Here is a 20,035-nt window from a genome sequence, read left to right as displayed (position 1 = left end):
GTGTGAGAAAGAATTGGAAAGGATTATAAAAATACACTACCATATGCTGTAGTAGTTGAAAGCGATTAATCCAGTTCTTAAATCCTATTTTAAACTCCCTTTCATTTCTTCCCATAGAAAATAGAAGCCACATTGCTTTGTTTGAATGCTATGTAGTTAATTACATCTTCTAAGAAACTCTTTTAAAACTAAATGTAATGTTTAATTACAAAATGACTCCTTGAAAACAGCTAGCTTGTACATTGATTTGTAGTTCATTAAAAATGCTTTCTTAATTATATTTACAGCCAGAAAATACACAGAGATTAAAGAGTCTATAAAGAAATTTTGAAATTACAGCATGAATTGTAAGGAGAAAGTTACACTTCAATAGTGGACAACGGACAGCCACGACTGACTAATTGCTGTCTTTCTGTAATTTCAAAACTTAATTATTGTAAAAATAATAATTGGAAAACACAGTGTTCATTGTAAAGGCTATCAATATCGCATTTTTTAATAAGAGTAGATTTTCAAGGACTAATTAGAAAGCAAATCAATTGCATCAAACAAGTGTAAAGTTCACATTAGCTGTCGGACCGATCACCTCAACACATGGGGTTCACGGCTAAGGGCCCCGCGCTTTGGTTCGTAGGGTGTTGTCCTGGAAACCATGCGGATGCAGTCGATAACGGGGCAGACGCTGAGACACAGGGTGCAGCCTGTACAGCTGTCAGTAACCGTGGGCAGGTGGGTTTCGGGATCAAACTGGATAGCCTGTGAACAGGAATAAACATTATTGATGTCACTCACGGAAAAGGTCAGAATTGCTTCCATTTTAGTGTCTGCATTTCCTGTGCTACAGCACTTGGAGACATCTTGGTGTGATTCTGCACTGCAGCTATAGCAACTGTTCGACTGGCAGGGAACAAAACAACCCCCTGCCCGGCACTTTAAAATTAGAAATATGGGCCAAACTATACCGCGGCAAAAGCTCACGGGACACAAGGGCTGGTTTCAAAAGAAGGAGTTTGGCCCATAATGTTTAAACTCCCAGAGGGATATTTCTCCTTCGCGTGAAGGAAATATTTCATAAGACAGCAGTTTGCTGGGGTTATTGGTTCAGAGGAGACACCAGAACGTGCCTGTATGGCTTCAGCACAACGCTGGCCACAATACGTTCTTTTGACTTTTATTGTCATCACAGCATAAAAAAATCTAATTTAATAAATAGTAGAGAAAAACACAGCACGCTGTGCCTCGTGATTATTTCCCTTTACAAATTTTTGAGAGGGATATCTGAGTTCTGGGCAGGCAGAGTTTGCAGTATTTCTCACGTTTCCATGCAGTGGATCCTCGTTACCAATTAGTGTGATAAGTGTATTTGAATGTGAAATAGCAATTGCAGTCTCAATGAAATAAGCTCCTGGTATAATGGAAATGGCAATTAAAAGCAAAAACAAAAGCACCACACCGCAAAAGATTCAATATCTAAGAAGCAAGTCTAGAAAAGTAAAAAAAAAAAAAAAATGCTGAATATCTACTTTTAAGAGTTTTAGGAGGGAAAAATCAGGCCTGAAAACTGAATTCTCACTTATATGCGAACAAGTGGTGCCTTAGCAAAACTCCCTAACCACCCTCAGCCACCGGAGGAGCCGCGGAGGAGATGAGAGGGACTTGGTGGTGCTGCAGGTTGGCTCCAAGGGCAGGTCTGAGGCATTTGGGGTGTCACTGCAAGGAGAGAGAGCACAGAAGTTGCTGTAGCAACCAGCAAGGGCACAAAGTAGGTACAAACTGCCCTGAATCTACAAGTTTCAGTTTAGCTTGAGCACAAAGAGAGCTTTGGTTTGTGAGTGTTTAAGGACTCCTTCCTCTCTCCCTAATGACAATGCACATCTTGAAAGGCAGTTCAAAGAGGGAGAGAAGTCAGGACTACAGTGCTAACTTTAAATTAAGGAAAGCTTTTCTGTTGGATTCATACAAGGTGATAGCTCTGTAGAGCAGCATGGATATTTTTGAAACAAAGATAAGCATAAAGCAGATGCTATTTTGAAGGGAAGGGGGCTTTTGATTTCTTTGCAATTAACAATTTCTTTGCAAATCTTTGCAATTAATTTCTTTTCAATTTCCCTAATTAATTAAGCAAAAACCCATTTCTTTGTGCTTAGAAAACCTCCTGGGCTTTAAGCTTTGGTTCTTTTGGTGGTTGTTTTTTTTTTTTCCCTAAGCTATAATAAGGCTCCTCTTCACTGGGGAATCTGATGGAAGGAGAAGAGATGAAGATTGCAGTGTCAAGAATAAATTTAGACAGTTAAAAGGCTACTGTGGTAATCTAATCTAGTATAAATACAGCCTTAATTTTCTCATATCACTGGAAAAAAACATGTCTACCTTTGCTCTGACACACTTTTTTTTTGCAGGAGTTGATTTTAAATGGGAGGACTTCTTCCTCTGACTGTATGTTTAAATTCATCACACCTACTATTGATTAAACTGAATTAAGGATAAACAAAAGGTCATGTTGTTCAGAGGAAACTTGGTGCTCTGTTAATGTATTTGCCTCTGACAAACTATTATCAGACTGAGATGAACAGAAAAATTCATGCAGAAACTATCGCTTACTGCATACCAGATTCCACGGAGGTTATGCTAGACTATATTTTGGTTTTCTAAAAGAACATGAGTCCTCCTGAATTGCCCTTTTTACTGCAGACCAGTCCATCAGCTCCAGTCGACAGGGCAAGGAATGGTATGTAGAAATGCTGATACATTTCATACAACTTATGTTACCGTACTGAGCAGAAATCGGAGAAATGCTTTGCTGCAAACAGGAGCCCCAGCTCAAAATTCTGCTATTTTCTGGGCACAACAATTTCTCTAAACTTCAACCTGCTGCTCTAAACCCTGGCAGCTATCCTGAAGAAAGGATTTGTATCTCAATCAACAAAAACCCACCTGCCTGAAACCTGAATCAGTTCGAGTTACGCTGGTGGAACAAGGACTAGGTTTCTTAAAAAGCATTTGGAAATAAGAACAGCTCTTGTGTCCCTGCATCCCCTTGGTGGGAAGGGATGCATTCTTCCCTTTGTTCCTCATGTACTTGAAGAACATCAAAGAACATCAGTCATTACTGCCATCTGACTCGGGTCTCCTTCATTTTCTTCCTCTTAAAAAGAATCCCACTGACAGTTAGGGAGACACCAGTAGAGTGACCTAGAGTGAGCCAGCAAAATGTGGTACACTTCTGCATAGCCCTCCAGAAGCAGCCATGCTGGGTCTTGCACAGTATAGCCTGGGAGCATGCTGGGGTTCAAATCCAATATTTTAGACATCTGTTTTTACCACCTGCTCATTAACAGAAGGTGGATTCTTTCCTCCCAGCAGCAGAAAGATAACTCATCGTGCCTTTCTGCTAATTACAGCTGTGCTCTTACCTGGTAGCCAGAATCATTACAGGTCATGTAACATTTGCCACAGTTGATACACATTTCCTCGTCAATCAGAGCCACAACTTGCTCTGTGTTGCAGAGCTCACCATATGTTCCAATATACTGCAGTGCCTTTCCAATTACATCCTAGGGAAAAAAAAAAGTTATTGACTCATTTAGAAGATACCTAAGCAGTTTCTATAGCCACGCAGGAGCACTCTCTAGGACTTTAATATGGAAGATCCGGCCATGCATTGTGATGATGCTGACCTTCATACATCCTGTAAAATATAAAGAATGCTCCATACAGGCTCATTTTGAATGGAGGCAGCACTAGAAGTATGTATTTGTATACAAATACGTTCTACAATTGGGTTACACATTTATTACTTGATTTGAATGTGCTATTGTTTTGCCATTATTGGTCATTTCTCATTAGCACAGATCTAAGAACTCACAGCAAGAAAAGAAAGGGACACGATCAAATAAACTGACAGAACAGTAACTGCTTTTCTCTTTAGTAAGATGTGCAAATGACACAAAGATATCAGTTTATTGCAAATATTGTACAGAAATAAGATGTAGGTTTAATCCTGCAAGTCTTGGTTCAGTTCAGTTCTGTTAACTTCACAGGGAGGAATTTGTGGCATTAACCTTACACATCTGTGCTGCATCAGTAAAAGCCCATGGCAGGACAGCGTATGGATGCACACTGCAAGCAGAAGACATGCCCTCATGAAAGAATTGTTGGCGACCTACCTGATGCAAACCATTTCCACTTTACATAAAGGTAAACTGCACAGTTCAGTGACACTTCAGCTTCACTGAGTCAATGGTAACGATGAGACAAGTTCCAGGTCCTTTGGACTACAGCTATCCCTCAGTTAAATTAGTTTAACTTGAGGAATTATAGCCCAGATGAGGAACATGACTGCATTTTAAAAGATTCACTCTGTGGCACTGGCATAGGTTCCCTGGATATTTTGTGAGTTTACTAAGCACAGTTCTACAACAGTTCCCATGTTGCAAAACAAGCTAGATTTTATGTGCAAGCTTCTACATTGTTAAGATAAAGTTGGGCTCAGCAAATGAAGGTTATGTGATGCAACAATACATTTTACTTCTGCTTTGAAAAGGGTATAACTGTTAAGTATTAGAGAAATCTCATTGTGTGATAGGAGAGCAGAACTGGCTTCAAAGTCATTCTACTGTAATAAACCAAGAAGTCATTATGATTTTGATTATGGAATTTGATCCAAGTCAATTGAAAAATGCTCAAGATCAAGACAAATATGAGACACACAAGTCTGCCCAGAATTATAAGCTTTGAAGTGTTTACCTTTGGTCTTGCATCACCAAGAAACATGATAAGGATTTCTTTCTGTATTCTATTTCTCAATATTTTTTGAAGAAGCTATACTACCTTATTCCTATCAGTCAAAAAAAAAGTTCTGAAATGCTTAGCCACCATTTTAAGTGTGTAGTAGCATGTCATATTTAACCTGTATAATTTATAATTGCAAACAATGCTCTATATTTTTTTTTAATTCTCATTTCAGAAGAATTGGATTACAGTAACTTAAATTTTCATAGCATATCTTATTTTGGGCAGCCTTACTTTCAAACAAGCTGAGCATCTCTAATTATTCCTATGCCACATGAGAACAATAGGGTAATATGGCTTTATTAATGTTAGCTCTAAAGAAAAGCTCTGCTACATGAATCAAATACAAAAATGGTCCAACTTTGTCTTCCTGAGTGTGCTGAGAATTCCAACAACAGCTCTACTTCCTGAACGAATGACTCCCATTCATCTCAGTGAAGTTTTAACTTTGAGGCCTTCAGCATTTAAATTACAATAGTGTCTTTATGCTATGAGACAAATTTCGTTGTTCGTTGGATGCAGTAGTAGGATCTACAAAGTTACTCTTAATCACTGTTGAGGTAGGAAGTTCAACCATATCCTAAGCCCAGGAAGAAGGACAGGGAAATTGTACTGTTTTCCTGTTCTAAAAACACTCAAATGTTTTCTCTCTGCCAAATCCCTAAGTTGTTGACATGTGAAATACCTTGGTTGTATTCATTCAATGTTAAAAGCCTTCCAGTTCTTCTCAGCAACATGTAGAGAACATTCATGCTCTTCCAGCATAACACAGCCATGGCACATTGCTAAAGGCATGATTGTGGACAAATGTAAGTGAGCAGCTTATCACGGCTAATGAGTTAGCACTTATCAATACAGCTGTGCAAGCTGATTATGTGCATGGTCCAAATTCATTGCAAATTTGAAGTAAAATCTGTTTGCTTAAACCACTGTAAAAGGTCAATTAACTACTACGAAAGTGTTTCCGCTAATTCTTTTCACTTTGGCATTGCAAAAGACTAGACTTGAACACTCAGCCCTTTATTGTGCCTCCACTGATGAGCTACCATAACTCAATCAAATGGGATCTCTTAGTAACTGCTCAGACCCCTGTATTTTCATTCCCATGTCTTACTCAGGATTCTAAGTTCATGGATTTACTGGGAATTGCTCAGCAGTTTTCAGGTTGCTACAATTCTCAGGTTTCTGCAGTCTTCTCTGTCAGTTGAAAAATTGTAGTTGTAGAATTCAGCTCCAGCTTGTTTCAAGTCTCATGTAGGCTTCTCTGTATCATACCTGGTACAAGTTTTAAAATACATGTGTCTTTGTGTGATCTAGTGCCCCCAGCAATACTAAGTATCCTATAAGCCTCTCTTTTGTGTACATAGCCCCCAAACATTCCACTGTACGTCACAAATGCACGTGTCGTCTGCAAGTACTGGTCTGCGCACTGAAGAATTGGAAGAAATGATGTAAAACCTGTATAACATACAATGAACTAGCTTTCCACTGTTTGCTTGTGTTGTAAAAGTAGCAACATGGGGAGATTCCTGATAGTGAAGGGCTTTTAATCTAACAAAAGCAGACGTTTAAACAGCATAGGTAATTAACAATTTTTTCAGAGAGGTTCTGGATTCACATCTGTATTCTTTAAATATCGTTTGGATGTTAACAAAACCCACAAAGCTCAAGCAGGTTGCAGAGATGGGCTACTGAAATAATCATGAGATGGAGTGCCTTGCTTATAAGAGAAGACGAAAAGAGCCTAACAAGATGTTTAGCCTAGGAAGATGAAGGCAGAGCAGGAATATGATGTCTCTCTATATATACATCCGGGAGGGAAAAGAGCTATTTAAGTTAAATGACAATGTTGGTACAAGAGCACATGATTATAAGCCAGCCATGAATAAATTTAAAGCTGGAAATTAGAAAAGGTTTTTTAAATGGGAAAGGAGTAAGGTGGTTAATGGCCTTCCAGAGAAGCAGCTGGGGGACAGGAGGGAGACAGTCCAAGGTTTAAGATAGCATTAGATAGCTCAGGAAATGGTTGCTTAGAAGAACATGATCAAAACAGATTTTTCCAGCTACAAATTTATAAAGGGAATAACAAAAACAATGCATATGGCATGGTGATTTCTGGATTTGTAACCAAGTCTCACTTCTCACAGCTCATAAAACATAATTTCGGGGACTCAGAATCCCAAATAGGGAGGATGATGGCATTTTAGAGGCCTGAAAGTGATTTCAAAAGACTGTGTCAATGATTTACTGCTCATTTACACTCCTGGGTGTTGTGTCTTTTAATCACTTCATTCTCTCAAGCAAAAACTGCATCTTTATTCATTTGCAAAGTTTCAAGACTTTATTGACTAAAAAGCAACGGTACTTAAAAGATGCTTTGCAGGTGCACTCTTTTGCAGCATCTCAAGCTATCTCAGAGCTTCTTGTTTCCATCAAACCATAAATGTTTGGAACAAAATAAGCAGTGCAGCAAGAAATAATCAGCTTTCACTGTTTAAAGTGCAGTTTCACTCCAAAAAGCAACTGAAGTGGCACTATGGGATTCCACACTTGGTATATCACAATGGCCTCTGGATCAAATTTGCACTGTTTACAGTATAATGTTTTTTTTTGCCAACTGCCAGACCTGCAAACGGAAGCCAGTTTCTGAAAGTCAAGCTGTGTTCTTTCTAGCTTACACATTACCAACAGCAATAATAAAAAAACTGTAAGTTAAATGTTGTCCTAAGTTACACCTGTGCAATCTCAGGGACCCAGAGTGCTCCTTTTGATTACTGCTGTGCTGTCTCACTCTTCTCAACAGAACTGTACTGAACGAACTGGGAGAGGAATTTAGTCCTGCAACTGGAACTGGCAGGGAATTCAGTTGCTATGGAGAGAATCAGAGCAGAATCCATTAGTTTTATGTCACTAATGAGTACAGAAGAAAAATTCATTTTGTCACTAAGCTAGGCAGATGTGGTTTTGAGGATACACAAGGAGCAGATCTGTTCAGTAGGATATTATTTTTACAATGCTATTTTTATTACTATAGATGCATTTTTAATGTTAATGTCTCAAACATTTTATGGTGATTAGCTTTTCATTAGCCATCATATTAGTAAACCCATATTTGTAAACACAATTCATGGTTCAGGTATGGCTCCTTGTAGAGACCTGCTGTGTCCATCTTCATGCAGACCATGCTGTAAAAGACCACACTGCTCTAGAGATCATGAACATCACAGGCTTCTCATTGGATTATTAGAAAGCCATACACAGTGCAGCTACTGCATCTCATAGAGCAAATTCAAAGGGAACACACATGCTTGTCCTCTTATTGCACTTTTTGAGTCACCATAAAGCACTTCACATGTCACACCATGTTCAGAAGAAAGGCTGACTGGCTAGGAACTTTATGCACTTGAAGTTGACAGCAACAGCAGGTAAGGAAAGCAGAGTAATCTTTAGATTACCAGAAGTAGAGATGTGCCTGTTCTGAATAGCAGTCTGTCCTAAGGACAGGCCTCAACCTCAGTCTTCAGGTCTCCGAGGGATCATTGACCGTGCTACAAACGCAGAAGTTGATCCGCCATCAGGTAATACAAAAAACTCCTAGCAAAGCATCTGACATTTATATAGCAAAGCTGTGTGCTTGATCCCAAGTACTCTATCTGTTCATCATTATTTATGGGGTGTTTGGGCAGTTCTCAGGATTCAATAGGTTGTGAAAGAACAAGGGGCTGCGCAAAAGTGCCCTCACTAGGATATAGAGAGAGCACGGAAAGGGGATGAAACATTGCAAAGAAAGTCAATCACTCTCTGTACCAGTGTGTATCTCCATTAGAGAGATGCCTCCTTCCACCTGTTCTTTTTGGTAATAAAGGTGAGGTACTGTCAGAGAGAGAGATGAAAAGAAGAAAGGTTAGGAAAAAAATTACGGATTAAAGAAGAAAAAGTCACCAGAATCTGAAGGTACACAACCAAGGTCAATTTACAGTAAAGTGCCTAACAAAAATACGTAATCTGATTAAAACTAACTTTACATTGAAAGATTACAGATGCTTTGCCAGTACTTAAAAAGGTTATTCAATGTGCTTTGGGATTTAGAGACCTCTAAGCCGTGTTTCAGTAAAGCAAAACAGTTGCAGTACTAGCTAAAGGGAGACTTACAAAATAACTCAAATGAACCTCTACTACATAATTCAATATGGCTTCTGTAATAAAAATTATGCCTCATGAATCTATCACGATTCTTTATGAAGACTGTGAGGCAATAAATACAAAAAAAAGCAACTGTTAAATTTTATGTTTCAATAGGCCTCTGACACAACAGTTCTGAAATTAAGTAGCCATGAAGTGGGATTGCAAGTTAGCTAAACAAATGAAAAATAAAGCCCTGGAATACAATGATCAATGTTCAGAAAAGGCAAAATATTAACCGAGGACAGAGGAAAGTTTCTCAATTTTCTGATTTCGATATGATGCTGTTTAATATGCTTGCGTGTGTTTCAGGAAAAGATTTGAACCAGAAGACTGTTGATACTTATTTCAGTTTAAACTAAATTAAAGAAAACCCAAGGAACTTCATAGGTATTTTATAAAACTAGATGAACAGGTACTATCACAGTGAAAAATGCAGTGCGACGAACAGCATATCAAAATAAGTAACTTTTGCTATTCTTGTCAACAGATGCGTTCTAGATAAAAGAACGCTGCAATAGAAAACACAGTAGGACACACCATGGAGAGCTCATGGAAACTTCTGCTTGGTGGGCTGCGCTCACAGGACACAAGCAAACTAGCAAGACATTAAGATAGAAAATAGCACCGTAATTACTGTGCTGTTATGTTAATCAGCCATGATCTGGAATACTGCTGTTGTGTTAATCAGCCATGATGTGGAATACACAGTCATTCCAGTTTTACATACAGTAAGTAGCACAGTGCCCTTCCTCTTATGGGCTGCCAGCACAATGGCAGCCTTGCACAGCGATCTAGATAGATGGGAGCGTAGGGCAATGATTAATGGGATGAAATTTAACAAGCCTAAACATCAGATTCTGCACCTAGGACGGAGTAATGCCAGGCACAAATATAAATTGGGAGAGGAGTGGCTGGAGAGCAGCCCTGCAGAAAGGGGTGTGGGAGTCCTGGTTGACAGCAGGCTCAATGGGAGTCAGCAGCATGCCCTGGCAGCCAGGAGGGCAAACCGCATCCTGGGGCCCATCCAACACAGCATCACCAGCTGGTCAAACATGGGGATTATCCCGCTGCATTCAGTGTGGGTGCGGCCTCACCTTAAGTGCTGTGTGAACTTCTGGGCCCCACCATTTAAGAAGGATGAAGGTCCTTGAATGTGTCCAGAGGAGGGCAATAAAGCTGGTAAAATGGCTGGAAGGAATGTCCTATGAGGAGCGTCTGAGGACTTTGGGTTTAGTTTGGAGAAAAGGGGTGACGTCATTGCTCTCTACAGCTTCCTGAGGAGGGGAAGTGGAGAAGGAGGTGCTGAGCCCTTCTCCCTGGTATCCAGGGACAGGACACGTGGGAATGGTTCAAAGCTGCAGCAGAAGAGATTTACACTGGACATTAGGAAACAATTTCTTTACCGAGAGGGCAGTCAAACACTGGCACAGGCTTCCTAGAGGGGCAGTCGATGTCCCAAGCCTGTCAGTGTTTAAGAGGCATTTGGACAAAGCCCTTAACTTTTGGTCAGCCTTGAAGAGGTCAGGCAGTTGGACTAGATGATCACTGTAGGTTCCTTCCAACTGAAATATTCTATTCTATTCTATTCTATTCTATTCTATTCTATTCTATTCTATTCTATTCTATTGCAGAACCACTTGAGGCAGTCCTTCTACAGTGAGAGCAAGGAGGGAAAGAGGAGTTTTGGACTCTAGGATTTCTCTCCATATCTGAAGAGTAACTTAAATTTGCTTAAACTGTCACATACAACGAGAATATTCTCTGAGGTACTGTGATAGTGACAGGATCATTATGGGCTACTGCAGGGGAGATTATTGCTGCAAATACTTGGGAGAAGCAGACTCACAGTCCCATAAATTACGGGGGACACATGCATATTTCCACCTGAAATATGAACAGCTCCACATTTATGATGAAGAGTATGACAAAAATGGTCTTTTCCAGGCAGACAAGCACAAGCTAAAACTATTCATGTTGAACCACCCAGATATATGCCAGGAAGGATCCAAATGGTACACTGTTACGGTGTAATAATGCTGTGCCTAGATCAATATACCTTGTTTCTCAAGAGGATTTTATAGATTAACAGCACTGGACTAAATGTGTCTAGATGCCTCCCAGGATGCTGGCTTCCAGCTGGATGCTTACAGCATCAGCACAAAAAGACTCGCATAGATGCATGTGCAAAAGGCCATGTAAACATATCCGTACACACATGGGTGAAAAATAGTTCAAACACAAGGAATTTAAGCTTGAGGAACTCAAAGATGTTTTTCCAACAGGTGGAACAATACGTCATGCCCTAGCTAAGCTGACAAACAGAGCTATGCCAGAATGTTTAAACTACCAAACAGGACAATGTCTACAGCAAGACTTATGGAATAAAAAGGGAGAAATAAAATGATCGAATAGTGTGGTACAGACCCTGAAGGAGAAAGAACTAAAGTTTTAGGAAAAACCACAGAAATGTATGAGGGAAGAAAATTCACGTAATAAGAAGGTAACCCGAGGCAGGGAAATATATGTGGGAGCTGTACAAAAAGGCCACTGAAAAGAAAGATCTGGGTCACATATCCACATATGGCAGAAATTCTGATATTACAGACAAGTGAGAAAAGAGGAAACAACCCTACTGAATATGCAGTATTCATTGAGTATGCAGTTTCAATTAATATTGAAAAACAGACAAAATGAAGAGAAAAACCATGGGAAAACCAATCCAAAAATTAAATTAGATTTTGGATAATCACAGAGGGTTTTTAAATCTATAAAAAAAAGGCATTTTGGCAGCATGTGTAATTTAAACAAATGTTGGAATTTACATATCACCAACCCAACAGCAGATTAGACAGATGAGGGAGTGCTGGGCAGCCATCAGGAAATCTGCAGCAACTCTCCAAAATATAACCAGCGAAAGCAGGGGTTGTAGCTCTTTTAAGGACAGCTATCTCTTAGGTCCGATCAGCTTTCAAGCATACCTCTTCACTGTTCCAGAGGCTGGGACTAGCTGTAAGAGCTGACCATTCCCACCCCCTGATATCCTAGTCTGAACTAACAGAACATATCCTCTCTTCTGTCTAGAGCGTCAGCCGAGACAGAACTGCTTGGAGATGGTCTGGGATTTGTAATTCTAAACGTGAATACTTCTTGGATAGTTACAAATAAATCACTCAAGTCTGAGCTCCTCTGCCTCTCTCTGTGGAGATATCCCCATCAGGGAAGGGTATTAGATAAGTCACCTTTTTTCATTAAGCTTCACTCAGCTTCCGTAATGAATATTCTGAATCTTCCTGGCAGATTTTCTCCACAACATAATAGATGCATCTATTAATAATCTTTATTAAAACCTCCTTTAGTAGGGGCAAGTTCCCTACTTCAAGTAAAACCCAGGTATTTTCCTGTTTCTTAATGGGTATCTCTCATTGCTGTTTTTCTCATTAGAGTTAAAATATTCCCTTCTAAAGATATGGTCAGACTGAAAGACTGTCAAGAATCACCTTTGGTGGTTCCTACCTTCTTCTAATTGCTTCAGTCTTTTTCAGTCTCGTTTAAATGAAGGTGTGAGAAAGATGCTAACCTCATTTCTCTGGCTGAGAAGCTCCTCACAGAGACCACGCAAAAGTATTCAATGTCTTTATAAACAAAAGTTTTTGGTTTTTGGAATTCATTTTCCTCTTCCCTGCAGTAGGGCCTCTTTTCTTCTTTTTAAACCATCTCCTACTACTTGGTTCTTTTTTGCTTTTGTACTTGGAGTTAGGCTTGATAAATTATTGACCTTACCATTTTATTTATGTTTTTTTCAAGCCTTTATGTCTGTTTTTCCCTCTTGCTAAACTTTTTCCTTCATTCAGTTTATTCGCTTTTGGATGGTATGAGTTTTTTGGTTTTCTACTGTTTTCAGAAGCAAGCTCTCTCTCTGAAAATGCAGTTATTGGCTGTTACTTCTTCTTTCTCTTTTTCCCTACATCAATACTCCCCTGCAAAGAGAACAGAACCATAAAACCTCTGAGGTCAAGTAGGCATTGAAAATGCTCATCATAGTGGGGAAAAAAAGAGTAGATTGCTGTTCTTTGGAACTTTTTGAATACATAAAGAAGGAACCCCAGGACAAGAGGAGGGGAGCGATTTTCAATAGCATGACATAAACCAAAATAAGCAGCCCAAAAAACTGAGAGAGATCTACAGAAGTGACAAACTATTTAACTTAAACAGGAAGACAACTCAAAATTTCTCCTTGGCTGGTTTTGCAGTTCTACCAGCTAGCTACAGGAATACTACATGTGTTGGGAAACTGCAAAATTCCTTTCGGAATTATGTGTTATTTACAATATGTGTTCATATTGTATTTTATGTTTGGCCTTATTTTTGCAAGAATTCTTACAGGTCTGATCATATAGTGAAAGTTACTTATCTATAGATATCTGATATTCTCACATATATGAGGAAGACAGTCAACAAGCTCAACAGATAACATTTTCACACTGCTTTATAAAAGGGCCTACATGAGAATTCTGACTGTAAATTTTTTTTTTTTTTTCTGCTTGCTTCTATTTCCTACTCAGACATGAAGTTTAAGTAAGGTCTAAAGTGAACACCTAGAATAATTAGCTTCTGACGTTTCATTTTATTGACATCTATTGGCTACCTAAGGGAAAGGAAAAGCTCAAAGGTATGGATTATGCAGTAGATGGGGTCACAGGTTTTATTTTCACCTTGACATTTACTCATTGTAGATGGTGGATCAGCGACTTAGACAAACATTCCCCAGCTTTAGAAGTTCAGTCTGAAAACCTATGACACAGCTTTCACATGTACTGAACACCAACCTTTCCCATTGATCCTGCATGAGAGATGAAGGTGTTCCGCCCATTGCAAGTAATCAAAAGTTATCATGCAAAACTGAGCTCATACTATAGCAGTCAAGCTGAAAGAAATTGTTAACAATCCTACTTCATTTTTCAAGGTGTTACCTGTGCCTTGTTCTACAATTACTGTACCAATATCTTCATTTTGAAAAATGACATTAGGGAAATACCTATACATGTACATCACAAATCATTTCCCATCAATTTTGGTTAAAAGCGAGAAAGTCTGCATAAATAGCTGTCTTTGATGCCCTCTAACAAGCTTAAAAGCAGTAATAACCAACTCAAACTGCTAGAAATGACTGTGCATGTCAACTGCCTGATGGCTGATCATTTCTTATGCATAAGCATGTATTTTTTTACCTTGATTGCTGGAATGGGCTTCTTCGGAATGAAATGCTTTTTCTTGGGAAGCACAGCAGCCATGGTCTGTTCCTTCAGTTTCATCTTGTTCTCAGCTATTATCTTTTTGCGTTGTTCCAGGTAAGGCCCAAAACTGGGTAGTTTCTGAAACAAAAGTCAGGAAACATGATTATGCTTAATGAGCAGGTGTAGCAAAAAGGAGAGTCTAATCTCAAGGGCAAGATCCTAACTCCTTGCTGAATGCGACTTTGTCATGGATTAACCTGGCCGGCAACTAAACGCCAGGCAGCTGCTTGCTCATCCTCCCCCACCCCCAGGGAATGGGGAAGAGAATTAAAGGGGAAAAGGCAAGGAGACTCATGGGTTGAGATAAGAGCAATTTAATAATAATAAAACCAGTAATAGTAATGATGATAAAATAATATCAATAATAATATTTAAAATAGACATTATGTGATAATATATATACAAACAAGTGATGCACAGTGTAATTGCTCACCACCCAGTGACAAATGTCTGTCATGTCCTGGCAAGTGATCCTGAAACAGATAAGTCCCAAAACTGCAATCCCAGATGAGTGTGAGACCCAAAAAGAGCAAGAGAGGGATAACACTTGAAAGACTGAAAGTCCAAGAAGAGACTGAGAAAGTTCCCCAAAAGAGAGTACTCCAGCTTCCTGGTTTACTCTCATCTATATACTGGGCAAGACGTTGCATGATATGGAATACTCCATTGACCAATTTGGCTCTCAATCCTAAATCTAATTTCAAATCCTAAGGGAGTTGTGGGCCCTTTGCCCCAGCTGTGCTCCCCTCAGCCTGTCATGCTCCTGCACACTGGCCAAACACGGGAAGCTGGAAGGTCCTCAATGTCTCAGCACCGACTATAAACATCAGTGCACTATCAACATTCTTCTCATAATAAATCCCGTACTAAATCTAGAACATAGCACTATTCTAGCTGCTGAAAAGAAAAACTAACCATCCCAGAGAAAACCAGGACAGACTTGCTTCTTCTTCAGAAAGTTGAAATTGAAATCAGTGAGACTGTACCAGAGTGAGAAGTGAATAAAAATCAAATATGAATTTCAGGATCTGACTTGAAAATATATTGAATATTAAATATTAATATACCACAGCAGAAAAATAGCTGAATTGCAGGTCAGCATCCAACAGTCTTGTATTTCCCCACTGCACACTTGCTTATATATAAAGATGTATCATGTTAAATAATTCAAATGTGGAAATTTCTTTATAGAATGTGGAAAGGTATCATAAAACTATCAGTTTGCTTAGAAGGGTTCCACAAGTGTTTAAGATTATTGTATGGATATCTGAATGTATAGATACATATTTTCAAAGCTTACAAACATGTATTTTGCATTCTGATAATAGAAGGTTGTCTTGATCTGTCAAAGTAAGGCTAACAAACACCAAATGAACTGAAACACATTCTTATTTCCTAATTTACCTCTTTGTTGGCATCTTTTCTGCAATATTTAATCCTTGAATCCCATTAAGAAAACTCTAGATGAAGATTTCACTGAATCACAAAACTTATGTCTCACCCAAGAACATGAAAGCACTGGTTCAGATTTCATAAAACACTCAGTTTCCTGAAAGAAAAAGTCCCTTTGTTTACCTAGCAGAGATATGGACAACTGATTGTGTGCCTAAATCACAGATTTAGGTGAATGAAAAATGGTAGAAAACATGGATTTTCGCTTGATGCAAAAGACCATGCTCTTCCTCCCATGAAACTAGTTCCTTATTCTGCAAAAGTGTTTTATCCACCCTACGAAACCCCATTCAGAAGCTACTGCAGCACTGCAGAAACTAGCAGGTAGTAACAGAGGACACATAGCCTCAGCAGTTGCTAGCATTAATTCACGCTAATAATACAACGTCAAAGAGCATATCAAACAAGATACAGTACTGCTGTGGTTATCAATCTTTTAAGAGGGAATTTCAATGTGAATTTTAAAACCAGAATTATTTAAAAAATTTAGAAACTATTACTTTTTAAAATTAAGTAAATTCGGAAGAGGTTACCCTGTTCTTCTGTTAATCGTTAGGAGAAAAATCCCTCAAGGAGCTCTGACAGTCACAATACCCAACCTTGGGACCTCTGGCTTCTTGTCATGACAAATAAAAGCTTTCTTAGCTGCTAGGTTTTTGGCACTCTGAGCATACAGCCAGAGGGTGAGGTCCTTGAAATGCTTCCCTGCTTCCCAGACTTGGTTTGTGGCCTCAAGATGTTTTTAACTTCAAGTCAGAACAACGTGCAGTCTCATGGTGCTCTCCAGAGGAGGTGCCCTCCTGCAGGCTGGGACTGAGCCATACCCTGGGACAAAGCCTCCATCTAGGCAAACGCAAGACCACAACCATGGGGAATGTTGCAGACCCATCTGTCCCAAATCTACATGTAGCCCGAGTTTGCCCATCGGCAAAGGGCTCTTGTTTTGTCAGTTCAATGAGAACTTTGTTACTGAATGTCATGTCAAGGGCTTCGTTACAGACAGCAAACAAACTTTTCTTTCTGTGCAGTGGCCATACATGATCTTGGAAAGAAAATGTTCTAGGATGACTTAAAATAAGGTTTTAAATACTACTGCAAGCAGTAGTAAAGGTAGTGGCCCTACCTACCTAAGTCAAACAAGACAACAAAACCATAATTATTTTAAACAGGAAAATGAGTAGAAGGAAGAATTTGTCTAATTTCAATCTAATCAATAGCTTCTAAAGTACACATATAGAGAATCAATTCTTTATATGACTTTTAGAAAGCCTAAGGCTTTTAGCAAAAATCTAAAAAATACAAATTTTGATTAAAAGCGTTCTTGTTTGTCTGCTAGGGTGCATCAATTAGAAATACATTTTGGATACGAATAAGTAGCAGCTGAGAAACTATTTTCTTTCCATAATTTATGTGCTGATACCAACAACTTTGGGCTTGAGAGGGCAGGAGACCTGATGACAAAGCATTTTTGGACCCTTCCCTGTCTGGCCAGGAATTGAACTGCTGACGTTCAGAGCAGGCAGCAAAGCTAATTCTGCTGAGGTTTTAACTGAAGTAGTAGAGAGATGAGACAGTTGCTCATGGTTTGGCTGAGTGAAGATCATCTTTGGGAAGAATAGCCAAGTCTTTGAAGAATAAATCCTTTACTTTTCTGTTCTCCTAATTTCTACAGACAGAAATACTGAGTATATTGAAATTAAATAGGTGATCTAAGGAAAAGTGTGGAAAAAGAATTTTTGTGTATAGGTGAAGAGCAAATTACAAAGACAATTAATTCATTTTCTAACTTGTGAGATGGTAGTACTTAGATTTCTACATCTTACTTAGCTGCTAGCTGGAATGTACAGCAGGCATTTTGAAAAGTGTGCAAAGCCATCAGTACCATAATTCAGATGCTTTGTAATGACATGCATGCAGTTAAATTAAACTATATAATCTGTATCTTTTAAAAATAAATGAAATTATTATTAATCTAGAAAATTAGCATCCAACCTTAGTCTTTGCTGTGCTTTGCTGTTTTTCCATCAAGAAATTGATTAAATGGAATTTAAACTAATTAAGGAAACACCTAGGTCTTAGTCCAGGCTTGAGCATACACAATGAGCTTCCACTGAACAGAAGGTGACTGTGTGCCCATACAAATAGCCTGGTTACTTCATGTTTGGAGTCTAGTAGTTCACAAGCAGCCCAGCCAAATTTCATCAAACACCACTGAAAATCAGCAATTTTTTCTACAACAATACATAATACATGAAAATGTAGCCTCAGGAGCTTAGGAAGGACTTAGTGATGGTTCCCCTTATGAGTAACACACAGATACAGGGAAAGTTGATGAGACTGCTTATTGTTCAGAGTTGTGGTTTCAAACATTTTGGAGTCAAAGGCCATATGAAACGGCAAACAATATTTTAATGAAGTGAGTTTCTGAATATAGCAAAACTGGAAACACAGTGAAATAACTGTTGAAAAGATGGATATTTAAGAGAGTTTAAAATTAAAAAACCTCTAATCATTGTAGAGGATATCTTCCTAAGCACATGGGGGATTTAATAGCACAATTCCAAATGAAAGTAAAAGCACAGAACTTGGAGAGTTTAACTCTGCTTTTGAAATCTTTCTACAGTAGGTTGTTTGTTTATTTTTTTTTTAATTTCCAGATATTCCAATGTCACTAAACCCTCCATACACTGATATCTTTGTCATGTCAACATCTGCCTAGAAAAAAAACAGTTAATATGAATATGTGGATCATAGCAAGTGCTGAAAAGATTGCAACAAACAAAGTAATTAGATAATTTTTGTCTACTTATATCTGTATCAGTGATGTCTAAAGCTGCATTAGTTGTATCCATCTGTCTCTATATAGCCATAATTCAATGTGTTTCTATTGGAGGGATAACATCAAGAACGGAACCAAAATAAATGTATTAAGTGGTATTATTTCATCGTTTACAATTGCATTATCACAAAACTGGAAGCTTGAAATATTGTGCTGGAGTATTTTGCAGAAAGAAAGGAAAAATCCAAATTCCTCCCCCTCTCCAGACTTCCAAATCTGCCTTTTAACTGATGAACTGTATAAATCTCCAGCAACATTGTGATTTTTTTTCAGTAATTTCTCCAGGAATTCATCATTGATGAATTTGTTCTCACCATAAAAGCTAAATCCTACTCATTTAAAGATAACAGTATCTTCCACTAAAACTGTCTCTATCCAGATATAAAAATGCATTACTCTGCCAAGAGAGAACTGACAACATAATGAATCAACAATGAAACCTTAAGCCGGAGAGCTTAAGGTGAATAAGTCTGGTTTTATTATAATTTATTCACAGATCAATCTAAAGGTAATTGAGCATATTATGAACTAAAAAAGATGCTTGTTTCGTAATGGTAAAAAGTAGAGAGAATTCTCCATTTCAGATTGCTGGAATTTTTATGGGCACATCAGCAAGTAGCTTAACCAGTGGACCAGTCCAGTAAACAGGGCAGTGCAATATGCATCAGACAACCCAGACTTTATTTCTAACTTTGAAATTGATCTGCTCCTTATTCTGAGAAAGTCCACGTATGTCTCCATGATGTAGTCATAGGTTGCTTAATTGGGAGCTGTCTCCTACTAAGGAGTTGAATGATATCTACTGTTAGAAACCTCAGATTTCAGCTGGCACAGCTAGGTATCATCATAAACCAAAAATAAGCAACAGTCTCCTATAGTACGCCAGTGGATCTGAAGTATATCCTGCTGGTATATGCTGATGAGATGGGGATTCAAAAAGAACACTGGAAAGTAGTAATTCTCATAAAAATTATTTTCAAGGAGCAGTGGTCACAAGGTAAAGGAAGAACTTACATACGCTGGCTCACAGAAATTTGGGTTAGCAGTATCATTTAGCTATGAGGCATCACGTTTCAAAAATACTGCTTCTCCCATGTGAGAAGAATTTCCCCTGTTGAATGTAGCGTCATTATCAAACTTCTTTTATACTTGAGTGTTGCCTCCAGTCTGAGGTATGAAGATGTATATGCATTCATTCTCTAAATTACTCTTGTGTGCTTTCAACATGTAAACAATTTTAAGTGTCATGTCCCTCATGAATCTGGAAACAGAAATGAAGCCAAATTGTCTTATTTCACGTACTCTACATTTTTCCAGTGCACGTTTCTGCTTGCACAGAGCAAAACTAGATGAGAACAAGAATAAAGACTGAAACATGTCTGACAAACTGAACTGCTAAAAGAGAGTTCAAATTGCTCTACTGAAATATTCTATAGCAGCTGCAGCAGAGTTGCACCGAAGGCCCACATACTCT

The 20,035-nt window shown here is 38.6% G+C and overlaps 1 protein-coding gene across 1 annotated transcript in view; it reads right to left on the bottom strand.

Moving 5' to 3' along the window:
• Nucleotides 1-587: 587 nt before the first annotated feature.
• The window catches only part of DPYD (dihydropyrimidine dehydrogenase), a 367,211-nt gene continuing 347,763 nt past the window's right edge, over nt 588-20,035 (bottom strand). Inside the window, 4 exon segments of the mRNA XM_086617732.1 lie at nt 588-615; nt 617-756; nt 3,414-3,554; nt 14,205-14,348. Of these exon segments, the coding sequence (XP_086473858.1) occupies nt 588-615; nt 617-756; nt 3,414-3,554; nt 14,205-14,348 (453 nt within the window).

Source organism: Tauraco erythrolophus, chromosome 10, assembly GCF_009769465.1.
Source record: "Tauraco erythrolophus isolate bTauEry1 chromosome 10, bTauEry1.pri, whole genome shotgun sequence".
In the NCBI taxonomy this organism is placed as follows: domain Eukaryota; kingdom Metazoa; phylum Chordata; class Aves; order Musophagiformes; family Musophagidae; genus Tauraco; species Tauraco erythrolophus.
Note: the sequence above shows the minus strand (reverse complement) of the source record. Positions and strands in the feature narration are given on the sequence as shown.